Consider the following 21,940-nt stretch of genomic DNA (forward strand, 5'->3'; position numbering starts at 1 on the left):
AAAAAAAAACCTTTGTCTTTCTGGGCTGAAGGTGTGTGCGTGTGCGCATACAGGCATACACACACACACACACACACACGTCTTGTGCAGCCATGTTCTAGGCATGGTAGTACATATCCATCTCACCACTCAGAAAGTTGAGGCACGAGAACTGCTGAGAGTTTATGGCCAGCCTGAGCTATATAGTCAGTTCTGTCCCAGCTTGTCAGGACCACATAGGAAAGACTCAACAACCCTTCACCCCTCAAAATGACTTTCTTTCTGTAAAGGAGCATTTCACCTTGAACCATAGTTCTAATTTTGGTACATACGGTTCTTGCTGCAAACATGTTGCATGGCCCAAACTGCCCACAGCTGGACTCCCGGTGTTGTAAAACAGCCAAGCAGTGGGAAAAATGGATTAAAGGACCTAAAGGTTCAAAACAAAAGAATCAAAGTCACATTTTATACAAGCATCATTTTCTAAGCAGTGATTCTTACGTCGTTAAGAAAAGGCATGCTATTTCTAGACTGATACAAAGGGTCAATACACATCTTCTCTTTGTCATGGTTACTTCAAAAAGGATTGCACTGAGACACAGTGGCACACAAAAGGTATTTAATACACTGTATGAAGGGAGGGGGTGAGGATTTTCAAAAGTTTTTGTTTTGTCTTCCTATTTGGTCTTCCCCCTTAGATATCTGAAAAAGTACACTTTACACTTTAAAATTAGAAGAAGACAGGTGTGGTAGCTCACAGTTTTAATCGGGAGGCAGAGGCAGATGGAGTTCTGTGAGTTTGAGGTCAGACTGGTTTACAGACTGAGTTCCAGGACAGCCAGAGTGAGGAAGAAAGATGCATCTTTAAAAAAACAAAAACAGCCGGGCGGTGGTGGTGTAAAAAGTCAGGCATGGCGCCGGGCGGTGGTGGCGCACGCCTTTAATCCTAGCACTTGGGAGGCAGAGGCAGGTGGATCTCTGTGAGTTCGAGACCAGCCTGGTCTACAAGAGCTAGTTCCAGGACAGGCTTCAAAACCACAGAGAAACCCTGTCTCGAAAAAACAAAAAAAAAAAAAAAAACAGATGAGGGAATGGTGGGGGGAGAAGAAGTAAAGGCGTGCATATTAATAAGGGGAGTCACTCACCAAGGAGCTGGAACAACTATACACACAGATGCACCTGGGGCATCTGGGGCTGCTAGCTTCAGAAAAAACAACCTGGGCCACGTAAGAGCCTTAAAAGAATAACCTAATGGTGTACTCTCACAGACCTAGAAAAACAGCACACCCCAACACAGTGCATGATATGAAACAATAAACAGGGATGAAAGCTATAAACATGGAGACTAAAAACAATGCACAGAATCAATCAAGGAGTAGCTTCTTAGAAAAATAAAATTGGCAGTTCACTTAGGCAAACTAACCAAAAGAAAGAGACGGCCCACACTAATACAATTAGAGATTTTAAAGATGTTATAACAGATTACAATGAAGTTCTGAGGATTATTAGAGAATATTTGAAAAAGTATATTACAGAAAATTGGAAAAATGGATAATATTCTAAAAGATCTACTAAAATTAAGCCAAGAGGACATACACAACTTAAAACAGATTACTATCAAGCAGAAAGACTGAAAGAGGATGGTGGGAAGCAGGAATGGTGGTGAACCTCTGGTCCCAACACTCGAGTGGCAGACAGATCACAAGGAGCTAACGGTCTAAACAGTGAGTTCTGGGCCAACCAGGGCTATGTAGTGAAACCTGCCTAAAAAATAAATAAAATAAAATAAGCCAACTGCCAAAACAAATAAAAAAATCCAAAAGTAAATTAAATTCTTACAGAGCAAATTTAAGATTATGTTTAGAAGACTGTGTATCATGACCAAGCTGGCTTCATTCCAGGGGTTCAGGATAGCTCAACATATGCACATCAATAAACAGCACATAAACAGCTTAAGAACAAAAATATCGATCATCTCAAAGTTCAGCTCTCATGACAAAAGTCTGAGCACATCAGCCTGATACAACAGACCCATGCAGGCTCCCACTATACACCAAATGGCAAAAAGGTATTTCCTTTAAAACCAGGACTGAGACAAGGGTGTCCACTTCCTCCACTCTTACTTAATTTAGGACTCAAGTTTCTAGAGAAATAAGACAGAAGAATGTAATAAATGAGGCATAAACGGGAAAGGAGGATGTCAAATTATTACTATTTGCAGATAATTCTTAGTCCTATTAAATATTTTCAGCAAAGTAGCAGCATACAAAACCAATATCCCTATAGTGGTATATTACTTGTGTTTTAATAAGTAAGGGTGGCCTGAAGATCAGTGCAAAGCAGCCACACCAGTCAGCCATACATACAGGCCAGGGAGTGGTGGCACACCTTTAATCCCAGCACTAGAGAGGAGTATAAAACAGGAGGAGACAGGTCTCACACTCAGTCTGATTCTGAGGATTCGTGGAGGCAGGATCTCCTTTCAGTCTGAGGATTTCATAGAGGTAAAAGCTCTCTAGTGGCTTGGCTGCTTTGATTTTCTGATCTTCAGGTTGAACCCCTATATCTGTCTCTGGGTTTACATTATTCGTGCTATACACCGCCAAATCAGTAGCCTTTCTATATAGCAGTAGCAATTTACTGAGAAATAATTCAAGGAAGAAAATTCCATGCAGAATAACTTCACAAAAAATAACATATCCAGAAATAAACCTAGCCAGGGAACTAAAATCTTCTAGAATGAAGACCTGAAGACACCAAGAAGGAAACTAGAGGACACCCTGAAAGACAGAAAGGCCTGAGAAAGTGAGCTCCAGACCTTGGACAGAAAACAACTGACTGCAAAGGTTCTCCTGTCTAATGCACATCATGACTTGTTGGCAAGAGCATCCCACACACAAATAATAATCTACTTCTAAAAAGAAACAGAAAAGATCCCGAATGTGTCAAAACAATCTAAGCAGAAAAGAGCACTGCTGGAGATGGCAGACCTCGAACTATACCACAGAGCCATAACAAAACAGCACGCACCGAGACAAAACCAGACATGTAGGCTAGTGCAATAAAAAAGGAGAACTCAAATATGCCTACAAAACTACAGCCACCACCTTTGACAGTGGAGAGATGGCTGAGCAGTTACGAGCACTGGCTGCCCTTCCAGAGAAGCAGAATGACTACGCATGGAAAGCAAGAGGTCAGAGACAGGGAGGAAGGGAAGGCAGTGTAGGTAAGAGCAAAATTACAAATAAAACACATGACTTTTCCAAAAAAATTAAAGTAACATACATTTAAAAATCTTTCTTTCTGGGCTAGTGAGATGGCTTAGCAAGAAAAGGCACTTACTACCAAGTCTAACAACCTAGGTTCAATGCGCTGACCCCATGTTGGAAGGAGAGAACCAACTCAAAGTTGTCCTCTGGCCTTCACATGCATACAACAGTATACACAAGCATCCCTGCTCCTCACACAAAATAAATAATCATAAGAAAAAGATTTAAATATTTTTCCTTATTTTTTTTAAAAGACAGTCTCACCCTTTAACCAATGCTAAACACTTTGAATTTCCTGTGATCTTACCTTAGTCTCCCTGGTGCTACAGTTACAGGCACAAGCCCTCACACGCATCACCCGCCCGACTTCACTTCTTTTTTTTCTTTCTTTGTCTTTTTTTTGGGGGGGGAAGGTTCAAGACAGAGTTTCTCTGTATAGCACTAGCTGTCCTGGAACTCACTCTGTAGACCAGGCTGGCCTTGAGCTCAGAGATCCACGCCTTTGCCTCCTAAGAGCTGGTATTAAAGACGCCTGCCACTACCACTCCCCAGATGTCGTTAGCTTAAAGATTTTATTTTGACAGGAGTGACGTAAAAGTACAATCTTGGGTGCTTTGGTCCTGCTTTTTACTTTCTTTAAAGGCTCCTGAAATACTGGCAGATACCATCTTCTTTAGAGAGAGACACTGAGAAGTTTTAATATTCTGCTAGCTCTTTTGGACCCTGACTGCCAAGGCACAGTATCTTTCAGTCCAGAAATATCCCTCCCCAAACCGTTCTTGCTCTCCAATAACCAAGTTGAGACCACTCAGATTGAGGCTTGTGCTTCCTCTCTCCAGTTCTCCTTGGTCTATAAGAATGCCCCTTTGGAGCACACGCCCTTTTTAATCCCAGCACTGAAGAGGCAGAGGCAGGCGGATCTCTGTGAGTTCGAGGCTAGCCTGGTCTACAGAGCTAGTTCCAGGACGTGCAGGGCAACATAGAGAAACCCTGTGGTGGGGGACAAACCTAGGAAACAAAGAGCCCCTCAGTCATTAGCAGGTACCCTCTACCATCAGTCAGAACCGCTTGTGTCATAGGAAAACACTGTAATTCCCACCACTGATTCGGACCACATAATCCTTTCACTCTTCAGCCAAAATACCAGGAGCTACTTCTGTGGTCATGAGCTTCTTATAGAAAGAGGAGGCTTGCATTCATCGTCCACTACAATGAGTTTCTTTTTTTTAAACATTGCTAAATACTCTTTGATATATTATACATAGACCACAGTAAGTGTCTTTCAATGGTAAAAGGCAGCATCCTTTGACTTAGGGAATTCTAATAAAATAACACCACTGAGTCAAGAATAGACAATTGCCCCCTGATCTTTAGCCATTGCCTGTAACAGCAGGGAGTACAAACTTTACCACAGGCGAGTCTTCTCGTTTCTGAGATGGTGACAGAATTCCCCAGTGTTTAAACATCTTCATATGTCCAATTATATAAATTTAATTATAAGACCATTTAGTAGGTTTGAGGTGCCCTTAAATGTGTTATGTAGCCTAGCCCGCTCTCCTCCATTTGCCTCTTTTTTAAAGTTATTATTACTGTGTAGTGTGTGTGAGTGCATGTGCAACAGCAAGCGGTCAGAGGACAACTCTTGGCAGTCAATTCTCTCTCTCTGTAGTGGGGGAACCTAACTCAAACTGTCAGCTAAGTTCTTACCCATTGTAGTGGGGGAACCTAACTCAAACTGTCAGCTAAGTTCTTACCCATTGAATTATCTTGCCTCTTGAGTGCTGGCGTTATAGAGATAACACACTCGGCCTTAAGATACACACTTTAATCCCAGCACTCGGGGGGCAGAGGCAGGCATGGATCTCTGTGAGTTCGAGGCCAGCCTGATCTATGAAGCAAGTTCCAGGAGAGCCAGGACTGTTACACAGAGAGACCCTGTCTCGGAGGACCAAAACAGACAGATAGTTTAAAGACCTTGATGTATAAAGTAGGAATGGAGACTGGCGATAATAAATGACAGAACACCACAAAGAAGGCACAGATTTGCTTTTCTCTTTGTGTTGTTATAAACAAAATGGGTTTAAAAACTATTCAAGAGGGGTTGGAGAGATGGCTTAGCAGTTAAGAGCACTGGCTGCTATTCCAGAAGCCCCAGGCTCGATTCCCAGCTCCCATATTGGTTCACAACCATCTGCAACTCAACTTCAGTTCCAGAGGATTGACTCCATGGTCTCTGAGGGAACTGCATGCAATCAGGCCAAACACTTACCATCCGCACAAAATTAAAATCAAATCTAAAACAAGTCAAAAACATACCAGAATGTATGAAGTAACCAATAAAAATAAGTTATGATAAAATTATGCAGCAATGGAAATATTTCAGACAATAAGTTGCCTATATTATGACTTAATTGTCATAGACAGATTTAGCCTTCCAGAATGCAGTTTCTGTTGTTATTATTTGGGGGGGTGGTAAGGGCAGGATGGGAGTTGAGGTCTCCTGTAGCCTAGGATGACCTTCAACTTCTGATCTTCCTATCTCCACTGCCCCAGAATTAGCATTTCTCTTTTTTTTTTTTTTTTTGAGAGACAGGGTTTCTCTGTGGTTTTGGAGCCTGTCCTGGAACTAGCTCCTGTAGACCAGGCTGCAGAATTAGCATTTCTGTCTCAAGCAGTCACACTCAGTTTATGTAGTGACAGGGATCCCAAGTCCAGGGTTTTATAAATCACAGACAGCACTGTACCAAGTAGAGAACCCCAGCCTTCGCAGTCTCTTTAAATTTGAACAGCAGAGAACAAATTCCAGGGAATCTACTTTCAATAAATATGGATAAAGAAGAGAATATTGAATGAATAGTAGAAAATAAATCAAAATACTTTTTAAAGCCCCCTTGAGACTAGGTCTTGTCCTATAGCCCAGGCTGGCTGGGAACTTGGCAATCCTGTCTCAGCCTCCTCGGTGCTGGGATTATAAGCATGTACCACCATGAGCAGTTACTTTATATGACTTTACTCAAAACTAATACTATGAGAGATACTTGAAGTAATGATTGTAAAAACAAAAAAAAAGTGACCAGATTACTTAATAATCATGCTAATTACCTGTATGCTACCATCTCACACTCTGGAGTTGGCCATTTCAAAATAGCTGAATGCTAGAAGACATAAAACATAGGATATATTACAATACTTATTTTTTAGCAATATTACTTCATAATGAAGCTTTCATATTTAACTATAACAATTTAACTTATATCATTCCAGAAAATACCAAATGACCCTACCAAATCATCAAGAAGAGAATTCCTCTGGCTACGGCTCAAGGTCCATGCTTGTTCACCTCTGGATATTAAGTGGGCGATAATCCCAGCTGCAAAGTAACTGACTTCTACTTCCACACTGTGCAGGAGACTGCTGATATGGTCTATGAAGTCCTTCCACATTAGTTCAGAATGGAGCTCTTGTACTTCAGCTATATTGTTCTGGGAGGAAAAGAAGGTATAAAAGTTAAATCTTAGCTGGATGGTGGTGGTGCACACCTTTAGTCCCAGCACTCGGGAGGCAGAGGCAGGTGGATCTCGGTGAGTTTGAGGCCAGCCTGGTCTACATGAGCTAGTTCCAGGACAGGCTCCAAAGCTACAGAGAAACCAACTGGAAAAACAAAACCAAAACAAAAAAGTTAGTCTTATGCAAATTAAATGGTTAAGAGGACTGTTTTCAGACACTAGACAAGCACTCCTGGTGATCTCTGACAAAGTATGCAAGCTGGTCACTTTGCAGACTGAAGTAGAGGTAAGGGGAATAACGGTAGTTTGGGTAGTAAATGTCCTCTATACTCTTAGATACTTGAATTGATGATGCTGTTGGGAGGTTTAGGAAGTGTGGCTTGTTGTAGGAGTTTATCACTAGGGGCTTACTTCAAGGTTTCAAAGTCTTGCACCATTCCTGGTGCCCCTTCTGCATCATGCTTGTAATTCATGATGTGAGCTGCCATCCTGATACTGGCTGTTATCATGGAGTCTTTCTTTAAAAAGTTTTTTTGACTAAGTTCAACACTAGCCTAGTCTACAGAGCTTGTGTGTGAGTGTGCATTAGGTGTGCGCAGTGCAGAGCCCAGAGGCCTGGGGAAGGCTTGTGATCCCCTGGCTGGAGCTGCAGGTGACTGTGATTGTCCACAGGGGTGTAGGGACTTGACCTGGGTCTTCTGGAAGAGCAACCAACACTTTCTTTTTCCTTTTTTCAAGACAGGGTCTCACTCTGTAGACAAGGCTATCATCAATCTCACAGAGATCCACCTGTCTCTGTCTCCTGAGCATGGAATTGAGGGGGTGCACCACTACACCAGGCTTGTTTTATCTTTTTAATTTAATAATTTTATCTATTTTCCATTTTCTCTAGATGTTCAAAAACAACACAACATCATCTTTCAATATTTCTTCTTAGACAGGTCTCACTATGTAGGTTAGCTCTGAATTTACAGATTCACCTGCACTACCACATCAGCTTCCTTCTTTCTTCTTGAGACAAGGTATCATGAAACCCTGGCTATGCAGAAGATGCTTTGAACTTCTGATTTTCTATTCTTTTTTTTTTTTTTTTTTTTTTTTTTTTTTTTTTTTTTTTTTTTTTGGGTTTTTCCCTGTGTTTTTGGAGCCTGTCCTGGAACTAGCTCTTGTAGACCAGGCTGGTCTCGAACTCACAGAGATCCGCCTGCCTCTGCCTCCCGAGTGCTGGGATTAAAGGCGTGCGCCACCACCGCCCGGCCTGATTCTCCTATTCTTATCCTTCACCTCCCAAGTGGTAAGATTACAGGTGTATGAAATCTCATTCTTATGCTTTATACTCATGGTTTATACTTTCTTTAAACACGCAGATTTATGTGACGTAGAGGATGAAAACCAAGTTTCATGCATGCTAGGCATGCACTCTTCTAACTGACCTATATCCCCATTTATTTATCGTGTGTGTGTGTGTGTGTGTGTATCTCACATGTATAAGTCAGAAGACAACTTGGAGGTGAGTTCGTCTATCATGTGGTTTGAGGATCAAGTTCCTATCATCAGGCTCCTGTAGCACAAATAATAAAAATCCAGTGACAGATATTGGGGTTCAAGCTAAAATCAGAAAAGCAAAGCAGCCAGCACTGGCTCTTACCTACACTGAAATGGGCGACCTACCTCCACAAATACTCAGACTGAGACTGAGCCCGAGACCTGTCTCCACCCGTTTTATATTCCTCTCTAGTGCTAGGATTAAAGGCATGCACCACCACCGCCCAGCCTCTATGGTTAACTAGTGTACTAGTGTGGCTGCTGGGATTAAAGGTGTGTGTCACTACTGCCTGGCCTGTACAGCTGACTAGTGTGGCTACTTTGCCCTCTGACCTTCAAGTAAGCTTTATTTATTAAAACACAAATAATATATCACTATAGGTTCTACGGGGAGTATCCTAACCAACTTGGGCCTTGAGGGCCGAAGCAGCAACTTTCAATGTATACACTCAGACAGAAAATAATTATGCTTTTGAATTAATCGGGAATGGTGTATAACTTACCAAAAGACCTAGAACTTTTTGTTGAATGGATGACTCAGTTGGGAAAGACTACAAAAGAAAGAGAATGTGTAACTATCTAAAGAAACAAATATAACAAATAAGTGCTCAAAGAAATCACCCACATCAGCGGCTAAGAATATTCTCTGCTAACCTCTAGAACTCTCATGAAGAGCTCTAACCCTTGATTTTCAATGAAGTGTCTGCATGTTGTTGGGGATTCATCTGTGAGGTTCCAGAGTGCACTCAAAGTAAATTTCAATGTAGTATCCACTGAATTTTGATTAGTTTTCTGCTTCACTATTTGAAGAAGTTGCTAAGGAAGAAAAAGAGAATTTTTCATTATTGTGTTGTCATAATCTGAGATTACCAATAAGCACAAATCCATGAGGAATATTCTCATAGTTTAAAGCATTCCCTGTAGGGGCCGGAGAGATGGCTCAGTGGTTAAGAGCATTGCCTGCTCTTCCAAAGGTCCTGAGTTCAATTCCCAGCAACCACATAGTGGCTCACAACCATCTGTAATGAGGTCTGGTGCCCTCTTCTGGCCTGCAGACATATACGCAGACAGAATATTGTATACATAATAAATAAATAAATAAATATTTTAAAAATAAATGAATAAATAAAGCATTCCCTGTAAAAGTTAAAACTTTGTCTGTCCGTCCATCCGTCTGTCCATCCATCCATTCATCCATCTATCTAGTAGGGGGCGCATGTCCAAGTCACAGCAGGTTTGTAGAGGTCTGTGAGTTCCACCCTGTGGGTCCTGGGGATTGAAACAGGGTTGGCAGGAAGCATCTTCTTGCTGAGCCATCTTGCTAGCCCTAGTATGTTTTTGTATTGTTTCTTCAAACAGTTTTGCTATACAACCCAGGGCTAGTCAACTTGACACAAGCTACAGTCACTTTGGAAGAGGGACTCTCTCTCTTTTTTAAAATCATCTATTTAAATTTATTTTATGAGTACTGCTGTGAAGGTGTTAGATCCCCTGCAACTGGAGTTACAGACAGTTCCATGTGTCGTTGGGAATTGAACCCGGGTCCTCTAGAAGACTAGCCAGTGCTCTTAACCACTGAGTCATCTCTCCAGCCCCTCAAAGAGGACTCTGAATGAGAAAATAACTCCGTAAGATTGTAGGCAATTCTGTAGTGTACTTCCTTGATTAGTGCTTGCTATAGAAGGGCCCAGCCCATTGTGGATGGTGCCTTTTCTGAATAGGTAGTCCTAAGGATGTGTAAGAAAGCATACAGGGCAAGAGATGGCTTCTGCATCAGTCTCTGTCTTTCCTAGATGACAAACTAAGATGAAATAAACTCTTTCTTCTCCATCTGATTTTTTTTTGTTTGTTTTTTTCGAGACAGGGTTTCTCTGTGGCTTTGGAGCCTGTCCTGGAACTAGCTCTGTAGACCAGGCTGGTCTCGAACTCACAGAGATCCACCTGCCTCTGCCTCCCGAGTGCTGGGATTAAAGGCGTGTGCCACCATCGCCCGGCTTCTCCATCTGATTTTGACCCTGGTGTTTTATCACAACAACAGAAACCCTAAGACAGCAGCCAAAGCTAGTCTCTAAGTCAAGATTCTCCTTTCTCAGTCAACAATTCCTTAGTCTGGACCTTCATTTTTCCTTCTTATCCTTCCCTTATTTCTATTTGTTTTTCTGTAAACAATAGTTTCACTAGTACTGTGTAGAACTGCAAACTGGACTATACGAAAAGTACTTATTTGTGTTCTCTCTCCCCTCTCTGTTCCTCTCTTGGTCCCTTTCTCTGTGAGCAGGGTGGATCTCGTGTCACCTTAAACTTACTATATACCAAGAGTGATATTGGACTCCTGTCCTCCAGCATCCACCTCCCAAGTGCTGCAATTGCAGGCATGTACTACCACACGGGGTTATGTGGTGCTGATGATGAAGTGTGTTCATTTCACACACGGAGCTATATCCCCAGACCTCTGTTTGCTTGCTTGTTTGCTTTCTTTCCTTCTGTCTTTCATGTGTGTGCAATATCTTCTTTTTTATTTTAAACTCATTTTGATTTTGTGTCTTGTGTGTGTGTGTGTGTGTGTGTGTGTGTGTGTGTGTGTGTGTGTGTGTGTGTGAATAAAATGTATGAAGGACTGAACTTCTGTAGTCAGAAGAGAGCTTGCAGAAGTTGGTTCTCTTCTTCCACCATTAGGTCCCAGGGATTGAACTCAAGTCACCAGATTTGGTGGCAGTTGCCTTACTGCTGAGCCATCTCACTGCTCGTGAACCAACTCTCTTAACTAGTCATAGAATACCATTCTAATAAAGCCTGGGACTTAAGAAAATGAAGAGGGGTTGAAGGGAGGCAAAACTAGTATTTTTTAACGTATAGTTAATAATACTTATAGTATCATTTCCCAGGGACACAAACTAAATTTAAAATATTAAGTAATTTGGTCATAATCAACTTGATAAAAGAGTTAGAAGGCCTAATTCTAACAAATTTCAAGTTTGTTTTTTTTTAAGGAAAAAAGGAAAAGGCTGGGCGTGGTAGCTCACACCTGTAACACCCGGACTTAGGAGACTATGGCAGGAGGACTGTCACAGCTTCAAGTCCCTCTTGGGCTACACACAATGGTAAGAGAATTGAAGTTAACATTGGAGATTAGGATGACAATAGCTTTGACATGTCTTCTCGTAAGCTACGTCTACTGTAACTAGCCTGGTCTACAGAGTGAGTTCTAGGACAGCCAGGACTGTTACACAAAGAAACCCGGTCTATAAGCCCACAACCCCCCAAAATCAAAACAAAACAAAAACAAAACAAATTTAATACAATCATTTAGAAAAAGTGAATTTATTAAAAATAAAGAGAGAAGCCAGGACAGGGGTGGTTGTGTAGCAGAAAGCCGACTTAGTATGTGTGCAGCCCTGGCTTAGCTCCCCAGAAACACAAACACCTATTCCCATATAAACTCACAAAAGACATACCACATTACTTGTCAGGAGGAAAAAAGAAAGGAGAAGAATACTAGAGGGGCCTGGGGAGATGACTCAGAGATTACGAGCACTGGCTAATCTTCAGGAGGATCTCAGTTTAATTATCAGCACCCACATGGCAGCTCACAACTGTAATTCTAGTTCCATGGGATCCAATTTACTCCTCTGGCATCCACAAGCACTGGATCACCTCCACGCAGTGCACAGACATACATGGAAACAAAGCACCCATACACGGAAAATAAATACTTTTTTAAAAGTTAAAAAACAACAAGAAACCAAACAAACAAACAAACCAAACCAGTATGTAGTGTTCTAAAAAGAGGGAAATAAACTCACCCGGACAATGAAGAGCTCAGCACCAAGCTGTGCGGTTTGTTCTGTAGAGAGCTGGAAGCAAATATGAGACAAAGTAAATGTCCAAGTACTCATGGGTGTAAGTTTACTATAATTCACCACAACAGCCTCCATAGCTAGACAACCAGCTCATTAGCCTCCAATTCTGCAACACTTAACACAAATAAGCAGGCTAGCAAAGAGGTGTACTAACTTTTCTGGCACACAAATGGAAGGGGGCAGTATTAACTGTAACGAGAAACAATTGCCTTTAGGAAGTCATTCAGAAATGTTCAGGTACCTTAGCAGCCAGGATGGAAATGATGGCAACTGCCATTCTTTGCATGTTTTGATCTTCATGGTTGCAAAGCCACTGCATGACAAGCTTGGCTGCTTCAAACCTAAAAACACAAGAGGGTTTCCTCAATATTGGAGATCCAGGCATAATTTTAGGGAGTCAGGTGAGGGCTGATGCTACAACTTAGTGTGTGGGAAGAGAAGGGAAGCTTTCTCTTAATGAGAGAGAATACAAATTACCATTAGTGTCTTTTTGGTTTCTTTCCTATGCTGGATGGACTCAGGGCCTTGTCTAGACAGAAGTGTTACCACAAAGATATATCCCCAGTCCTTTCTCTTATTTTATTTACTTGTAGTGTCTATTATTTTTATCTTCCTTTTTGGTAGTGTGAGTGTTTGTCTATGATGTGCATGAGTGTGCATGCATGCTATGATATCCATGTGGCTGTCAGAGGACAACATTTGAGACTCAGTTCTTTTCTTCCACTGTGGGTTCTAGAGTTTGAACTCAGATGGTCAGGCTTTTGTGGAAAGTGCTTTTACCAGCTGAGCCACCTTGCCAGCCCTTGTTTATGTCTTTTTGAGGTAGGGTCTCATGTAGCTCGTAGCTCAGGCTGTCCTCAAACTCTCTGTGTGGCCAAAGATGACCTTGAACTGCTGATCTTCCTGCCTCCACCTTCCATAAACTGGGATTACTGGCACGTGCCACCATACCTGGCTCTTTGTTTTTATTCTGAGACAGTCTTAATAAGGTGCCAGGTAGGCTTTGAACTTTTGATTCTCCTACTGGGATTATAGGCCTGCACCACTGTGCTCATCAAAATGATAGCAATGGTGGAGAAGCAGGAGCATAGGGGCTGAGGAGAAAGCTCAGCTGGTAAAGTGCTCGCTGTGCAAGCATGCGGACCTGAGTTGAATCCCCAGCAACCATGTCAAAGAGCTCGGCATGGCAACGCATACCTGTAATCTTAACTCTGGGGAGGCAGAGACAGGAGGATCCCTGGGACTTGATGGCCAGAAGTCTAGCCCACTCCGTGAACTCCAGGTTCAGTGAGAGACCCTGTCTCAAAAAAATAAGGTAAGGAGCAATTGAGGAAGACACCCAATGTCAACCTCTGGTTTTCACACTGATACATTAGCACATGGTGCACACACATATCAATATACACAAATACACACAAAGACACAATAATGTAGAAATACAGTCAAAATTGGCATTTTATCTTCTACAATAAAAACATTTTAGTATTTCAACATCACAGCTTTAAGCATATTCTTTGATAAAAACTTTTAAAAGTTATTTATACGTGAGTGTGTACACGTATAAATCTTCTCACAAAGCATGCACACAGAGGTCAGAGGACAACTTGAGGGAGTCATATTTCTACCATGTGGTCCTGGGGACTGAACTCCCGTTGTCAAGCTATTACTTGCCTGTTAAACGGGACATCTTGAAGAATTCGATCACTACAAAGTGAGAGGAGGCAATTCTTCTGTAACTAAAGAATAAAAAGGAGAAAACAAAACAAAGTTGAAAAGAACATCATTCTGTTACCTGTTAACCAAAGACAAGTTTTTTAAAAAAAAAATTTTAAAAAGTATTGTTTAAATGTGTGTAAGGAGAGTATGGGCATGCTGAGTGCTGGAGATGGAACCCAGGGTTCATGAAAAAACTCCAGTTTACAACTATACAACTAAGCTATACAACTATACAACTAAGCTATACAACTATACAACTAAGCTCCAGTTACTGTTTTTAAATCTTGAAAAACACAATTTTTTTTCTTGGTTTGAGACAGATCTCTAAATTATATATCTCTGGCTGTCCAGGAACTAACTATGTAGACCAGGCTGGCCTCAAACTCACAGACCTCGCCTGCTTCTATCTCCTGAGGGCTGGGATTAAAGTCATGTGCCACTATGCCAGGCTCAAAATTATATTCTTTAAACTAATTCTTTATAAATGCTATCAAAATAAATTGATTGCTTTATGTAAACTTTGTTTTTTAACTATATATTTATTATTTATATAGTGTTCTGCCTGCATGAATGCTTGCACGCCAGAAGAGGGCACCAGATCTCATTATAGATGGTTGTGAGCCACCATGTGGTTGCTGGGAATTGAACTCAGAATCTCTGGAAGAGCAGCCAGTGCTCTTAACCTCTAAGCCATCTCTCCAGCCTAAGAAAATTTTGTATTTTTAAACATGGGAATTCAATTCAGGTTTTATATCAGCACATTAAATTATGATCTTTAAAATGTATTTTTATTTTGCAAGTGTTCTGTCTGAGTATGTGTGTGCCCAGCATGTCCTACTGTCCGCAGAGGCCAGAGGATAGCAGTGGATCACAAGGAGGTTGTCAGCCTCTATGCCGATACTGGGGACCAAACCTGGGTCCTCTGTAAGAGTGAGTCTTGGCCGCTAAGTCAACTCTCCACCCCACCCTGTTTTTGTTGTTTGTTTTGAGACATGGTCTCATGCAGCCTAAACTGGCTTCTAACTTACTCTGTAACCGAGGATGACTTTGAACTTTTAACCTTCCTGCTTTCACATCTGAAGTGCTGGGGTTACAGGCAAGCAAGTGTATACCCTACTCCAAGAGACGGAATCCTGGACTTTGTATATTCAAGGCAAGCAATCTCTCAACTGCGCTATATTCTTAGGCCCTGGTATTTACATCTCTCAGGATGCTTTCCTAGTTTTCAACTGCCTTAACTGCCTCTTCTTGAGCTCCCAGCAGTGCAGTACTACTTAGCTGAAATGTCTGGAAGCACAAACACCGGATTTCAGAGCTTTTAATGTATGGCAAGATTTCAAAGAGCAGGTTCTGTTGGAGCCATTATATTGAAAAATGGTTAGGAAAAACAGTGGACCTATTATGGAAATAGGTAGGCCACACTAGGCAAGTAGCTTGTGACCAGACTGTAGGAAGGACAAGCATTTAGATTTGGAAACATCTCCAGGCAGTGATGGCGCACACCTTTAATCCCAGCACTTGGGAGGCAGAGGCAGGTGGATCTGTGTGAGTCTGAGAACAGCCTACAAAGAGAGTTCCAGCTAGCTAGGACTACACAGAGAAACCCTGTCTTGAAAAAACAAAAACAATCTAAACAATAAATAAATAAATAAATAAATAAATAATTGGAAACATTGCCAATTGAGCAGACCAAATATAAAAATCCGAAATCTGAAATGCCCTAAAATAGGAAGCTCTCTGAGTAACACATAGGCATCAAACATCGAAGGTTTTTTTTCCCCAGTCTATGATTTTGAATTTTGTATTTGTTTTTTTTAAATATTTATTTATTTACTATATATACAATATTCTGTCTGTGTGTATGTCTGCAGGCCAGAAGAGGGCACCAGACCTCATTACAGATGGTTGTGAGCCACCATGTGGTTGCCGGGAATTGAACTCAGAACCTTTGGAAGAGCAAGCAATGCTCTTAACCACTGGGCCATCTCTCCAGCCCTGATTTTGAATTTTGACATTAGGGTTCTTAAGCTGACTTGTTTCTTAGTATTCACTGTGTTGTGCTACATTATGTGTTTTTCTATCTGAATTGCAGACCTCGTCATAGGGGCACATATCCTAAACTGAATAAAGAGACACTAAGCTTAATTGAACTGATGGCTTAAACTGGTAACAGAGAAAAGCATCCCTGCATCTGACTGATGGTTTATTCCTTCTGCAAAACACCATAAGCAAACAGAGAAGATGACATTTGTTACAATCTCCAAGTTCCGACCATCTGAAATTTTGACTTTTGTGGCTCTAGCCTCAAATATGCAAGTATTTAAGAATTTTGTATACTGCCATTCACCAAATTTGGCTATCGCTGGCCTAATCCTACACTGTCCTTCCTACGTTCTGGTCACAACTCGCCCTCTGGAATGGCGTGCACATCCCATACAGGTCCCACTGCTTCTCTCCCGTTTCCCAAGATGTGACTCCATCACTTGTTCTTGGAAGTCTCCCTGTCCTGTCCATACACACGTACCTGACAGTACTACTCACTTCCCTCAACGGCCTGTGGCATTCAGTTCAAACAGCTGAAAAATAAAATGCTCATAACAGCATCCAGCAGCTGCAACTTTTCCTTCTGTGAGGGGTTTCCTTATTTTGACAGGAGTCTTGCTAGGTGGAGCAGAATAGCCAGTAACTCCTGGGCTCAAGAGGTCTTCTTTCCTGAACCTCTCTAGTAGCTGGGATTACAGGTACATAACAGCATGCTATCTAAATATTAAGTCCTTTTTTCAGATTTATTTATATAATATCTGTGTGCGTGCGTGTGTGCGTGCATGTGAGTATACACAGGTACCACCTGTGTGCACTGCCTGTACAGATCAGAAGAGGGCATCGAATTCCCCCTGAAGCTGGTTTACCAGTGATTGTTAGCTGCTATGTAGGTGTTGGGAATACATCTAGATTCTCTTAAAGAGCAGAAAGTGCTTTTAACCACTGAACCATCTTTCCAGCCCCATAAATTAAGTAACATTTAAATGTTCTATTTTAAAACAATTTGCTGGGCGGTGGTGGTGCACATGTTTAATCTCAGTACTCAGAGGGCAAAGGCAGGCCAACCTGGTTTACAGAGCTAGCTCCAGGACAGCAAGGGCTATAGAGAGAAACCCTGTCTCAAAAAAACAAAAATAGGCCTGGAGAGATGGCTCAGAAGTTAAGAGCACTGGCTGCCCTTCCAGAGGTCCTGAGTTCAATTTTCAGCAACCACAAGGTGGCTCACAGTCATCTATAATGGTATCTGGTGCCCTCTTCTGGCCTGCAGGCATACATGCAGGCAGAACACTGAATACATAATAAATAAACCTTTTTTTTAAAAAAAAAAAAAAGAACCAAAAATAAATAAATAACAATTTTATTTGTGGTATGAGTGGTTTGATGTGTATGAATACGTGGGAGCCAGAGGTATACACTGGTACTCTTCCACTATTATTCTTCATCTTATATTTTGAGACAAAGTCTCTTACTGTGGTGGTTAATCTCAACTGTCAATCTGATGTGATTTAGAACCACTTGAGGGATGGGCTCCTGGGCATCTCTTGCAGGGTTGTCTTGATTAGGTTAACCGATGTGAGAAGACTCACCCACTGTAAGTGACATCATTCCCTAAATGAGGACCCTGTACTATACAAAGGGAAAAGGTATGCTAAACACTAGAAACCACCACCATCCAATCCTCCTGGTCCAGGATATTCCCCCAACAATGGACTGTAACCTTAAACTATAAGCCAAAGTAAATGCTTCATTCAGTTGATCTCCGCAGAATATTTTATCACAAACTGGAAAAGTAAATAATATACTTACTGAACCTGGAACTAAAGTTTCACCTAGACTAGTGGTCAAAAAACTCCCAGGATCCACCTGCCTCTGCCCCTACAGTGCTGGAGATCTGAACTCAGGTTTTCCTGACTGTGCAGCAAGTACTTTACTCAATCTCTCAACTCCCTAAATGCTATTAAATAGACAAAATATTTATAAAATACATTTATTATAAGGTAGTACCTCTTAATCTTTAATAGATAGACACCACTTGCCTAAGAATTATTTTGGAGGGGATGGATTTGTGACAGGATCTCCTTTATCCCAGACTGGCTTGAACTCACTACACAGACAAGGATGACCATGGATCCCTGCTCTTCCAGCTTCACCTCCTAAGTGCTTGCATTACAGGAATTTACCACATTGGCCTACACAAATTTTGTATTTAAAAGCCTTTAACTTTGAATATATTATATTTTAAATAACTTCAAAAACTACAACATGTATTTCTTTTTTGTTTTTGGTTTTTGGAGACAGTGTTTCTCTGTGTAGGCCTGGCTGCCCTGGTACTTTCTCTGTAGATCAGCCCGGCCACAAACTCAAAGATCTGCCTGCTTCTGGCTCCCAAGTGCTGGGATTAAAGACATCTGCCACTATCACTCGGTCTACGTATTTCTACCTTTAAATAGCATTGGATAAAAATGATATGGTACACATGTCTGCCTGTGATGCCAGCACTGAGAAAAGGCAGAAATTACGCCCCTTCTCAACAGAAATACTAATAATTAACACACTGGGTAACTTTGATTTTTTTTCAAGTGAATACATGAAATCATATATGTAGGCTTCTGCAGAGACTGATCTAAGTTGTGGTTTGCAGCTGCAACTGATAGTTTCTTGCTAAAAGACTACACTTCCCAGCTTCCCTTGTGAACTACAGAAATTATTTCTGCCCCATAAGGGGCTGTATCCCATCTTCCTCTGTAGGCATTTCAGCCATCTACACATTCTAATTCTAGCATTCGAGTGACAAAAATGCTACTTTGCTGTAAATAAACATGGTACCACCTAGAACCAGACCAAGCCTCTCTTTCCACCTTCGTCCCTCTAGAGCTGTTTTAATAATCTAATACTAACTAAGTATTATACTTTGTTTTGAGACAGGGTTTTTCTACGTGGCTCACATCTTTAATCCCGTGGCTCAGGAGGCAGACCAGGGCGGAGTTCTGTGAGTTCAAGGCCAACCTGGGCGACTGAGCAAATTCCAGGACAAGCATAAAAGCAGGAGAAAACCCGTTTCAAAAACTCCAAACAAACAAACAAACAAACCAGAATGGCCTGCTTCTGTCTCCTAAGTGCTGGGATCACTGGAGTTAAAGATGTGATTAACTACCAGGCAGTGGTAGCACACCTCAGAGTTTGGGAAGCAGAGGCAGGCAGATCTCTGATTCCAAGGCTAGCCTGGTCTGCAGAGTAAGTGGACAGCCAGGGCTACACAGAGGAACCCTGTCTCGAGAAACAAACAAACAAAACAACAAAAAAGACCACGCCCAGCCATTCACTACTGTTTTTAAGAACTCTGTTGTACAACTAACACTAGATTAATACGTTTTCGGTGCTTCTAACTTTTGTCATTATATATATTTGTACAGATTTTTTAAACAGATTAGCAGATTTATCAAGATATAATTCACATAGTATACAATCCCTGCTTTGTGTGATTTTTTTAGTCTATGCACAGAGTTACAAACCTATTATACCACAATTAGTTTTCATACAGTTCCTTTTTTTCCTAGAGACAGTATCCTGTAATCTAACTGGGCCTCAAACCTGCTGTGTAGGTGAACATGCACTTGAACTCCTGCTCCTCCTGCTGCCACATCCTGAGTTCTGAATTACAGCAAGACACCACCATACCCAGTTTTATTCAGTGGTGGGGATTAAACCCGGGCTCTGTGTATTCCAGGCAAACATTCTATCAATTGAGCCACATCTCTTGTTCAGTTTTTTAGCATGTTTTCCTGTCTCCAAAAGAAATCTAGTTGAGGATGCAATTTAATGACAGAGTACCTAACATTGGCCAGACCCTGGGATTGAGTGTCAACACTGAAAACAAAAACAAAAACCCATATCCATTATCTATTACAATCACTCCATTTTTTCCCCACCCTTACTTCCTAACCTTTTATTCTGAATTTGTTTTTCTCAGTTTTCATTTGTTAATTACACCAATACATTTTTGGTTCTGTTTTTTTGTTTTCATTTTCTCTATGTATTTTTGGCACTTGCTGTATAGTCCATGCTATCCTTAGACTCGGAGAGATCACCAACCTCTGCCTCCCGAATGCTAGGAGTAAAGGGATACACACACCATCATGCCTGGAACACCAATAAGTTTTAATTCTGGGCATGGTGATGTGTACATAATCTCAGTACTTTGGAAATGGACCTGGAGGTTCAGGAGTTAAAGACAGGTTGGTCCTTCAGAAGAAGAAAACAACCAACAAGAAGGCTTAGTTATTAAATTGAACTGTTATGGAAATAGGAGGCAGTAAAGAAGAATCTAAGAATATCTGAGTGGGAATTCACAGGTGCTTACCTGCTGGTGATTAGGAAAATGTTCCATGGCCTTGAGCAGCAAATGGGTTACGTCAGCGAGGAGCCGGACAGGCATGCCTAAAGCAAGGTCCTGCTTAGTTAAGTTAAACACACAGGCACTTGCAGCCAGTTGCACAGGCAAATTCATAGGATGGTTTCTCATCCCAGTAACCACAAGCTGAAGCAAAACAAAACAAAACATTTAGTCCTCTTAATTCCATAAACACAAACCCTCTTTATATAACAAGGCTGTGTTGCTGTTCTAGATAACTTCAAAGACATGTTCTTAGTCAGGAGCCTAAACCGATTCCCAAACTTCCTTCCTTGACATGCTGTCAGCTGGAATGCAATAAAATCCATCCTCTCAAGGACTATATAACTATTCTTCATTTGTCTTCTTTCCCTTCTAAAATCTTCCCCACTCTTCAATTCAGCTGAAAACTTAGCTTTCTTTAAAATTTATTTTGTTTTATTATTTACTTATGTGTGTATGTGCCCTCACAAGAACCAGAGAGGGTGCCGGATCCCTCAGAACTGAAGTTACAGGCAGTTGTGAGCTGCCTGATGAGGGTGCTAGAAACCAAGACCCAGAGGTTCTCCGAACAGCAGCAAGTGCTCTCAATTAACCACTGAGCCCTCTCCAGCCCTGGAAAACCTAGCTTTCAACCACACTAAGAACACTCAAGTAACTAGAAAAGAAACTTCAGATTCTGACTGCCCATGTATTCTCTTTACCAGGATACAGAAATCCATATGGCACCTTGCCAAACAATGATCACAATCCTCTCTAAAGCTGATCCTTCCATGGATATGCCAGATCATTTCCTCGTCTGTCTACTCAAGAAAATAATTACCTCTATGTCATTTTTTAAATTCTGGATTGGAAAGATAGACATATTTTAAAAGCTATTCATTTAAGGGGTTGGAGCGATGACTCAGTGGTTAAGAGCACAGACTGATCTTCCAGAGGACCCAGGTTCAATTCCCAGCACCCACATGGATCTGACACATTCACGACAATGCACATGGAATAAATTTAAAATAAATGATAAAAAAGCTATTCATTTACAAATAAGGGAGCACTGAACTTGCCTGTAACTCCAGTATTAGGAGCTGAGAAAGGAAGACTATAGATTTGAGGCCAAGCTGGGTGACATAGCAAGATCCTGTCTAAAAAAACCAAAATTCTCCTTTAATCCTATTTCTTTAATCAACTGCCATTTTTCCCCTTTGCATTCTTTTACAGCAAAACTCTTTATGTGAATGGGCTTTAATCTTTAAACAAATGAATATTTTAAATCAGGGCTAGAGATCTAGTCCTCTATGCTTAGTTTTATAGAAGTCAGAACTGAAGCTGGGCAATCGTGGTAAACACCTCTAATCCCAGCACTCGAGAGGCAGAGGAAGATGGATTTCTGAGTTTGAGGCCAGCCTAGATTATAGAGTGAGTTCTAGGAGAATTGGGGCTTTAAAAAAAAACTAATTTGTTTGTTTATCTATTTATTTATTTTTTTCAGAACAGGGTTTCTCTGTGTAACAGTCCTGGCTTCCCTGGAACTAGCTCTTGTAGACCAGGCTGACCTCAAACTCACAGAGATCTGCCTGCCTCTGCCTCTGCCTCCTGAGTGCTGGGATTAAAGGTGTGTGCCACCACTGCCCGGAG

General features: G+C 41.3%; 1 protein-coding gene across 1 annotated transcript in view; it reads right to left on the bottom strand.

The window, feature by feature from the left end:
• The window catches only part of Zyg11b (zyg-11 family member B, cell cycle regulator), a 53,646-nt gene that overhangs the window by 4,394 nt on the left and 27,312 nt on the right, over positions 1–21,940 (bottom strand). The window contains exons 5-13 of the mRNA XM_005353545.3: positions 20,279–20,455; positions 13,831–13,895; positions 12,401–12,500; positions 12,103–12,153; positions 8,954–9,115; positions 8,803–8,850; positions 6,533–6,730; positions 6,351–6,403; positions 312–409 (exon numbers count right to left, since the gene is read on the bottom strand). Coding sequence (XP_005353602.1) covers positions 312–409; positions 6,351–6,403; positions 6,533–6,730; positions 8,803–8,850; positions 8,954–9,115; positions 12,103–12,153; positions 12,401–12,500; positions 13,831–13,895; positions 20,279–20,455 — 952 coding nt within the window. The remainder of the gene's footprint in view (positions 1–311; positions 410–6,350; positions 6,404–6,532; positions 6,731–8,802; positions 8,851–8,953; positions 9,116–12,102; positions 12,154–12,400; positions 12,501–13,830; positions 13,896–20,278; positions 20,456–21,940) is intronic.

Source organism: Microtus ochrogaster, chromosome 10 (genome assembly GCF_000317375.1).
Source record: "Microtus ochrogaster isolate Prairie Vole_2 chromosome 10, MicOch1.0, whole genome shotgun sequence".
NCBI classification, from domain to species: domain Eukaryota; kingdom Metazoa; phylum Chordata; class Mammalia; order Rodentia; family Cricetidae; genus Microtus; species Microtus ochrogaster.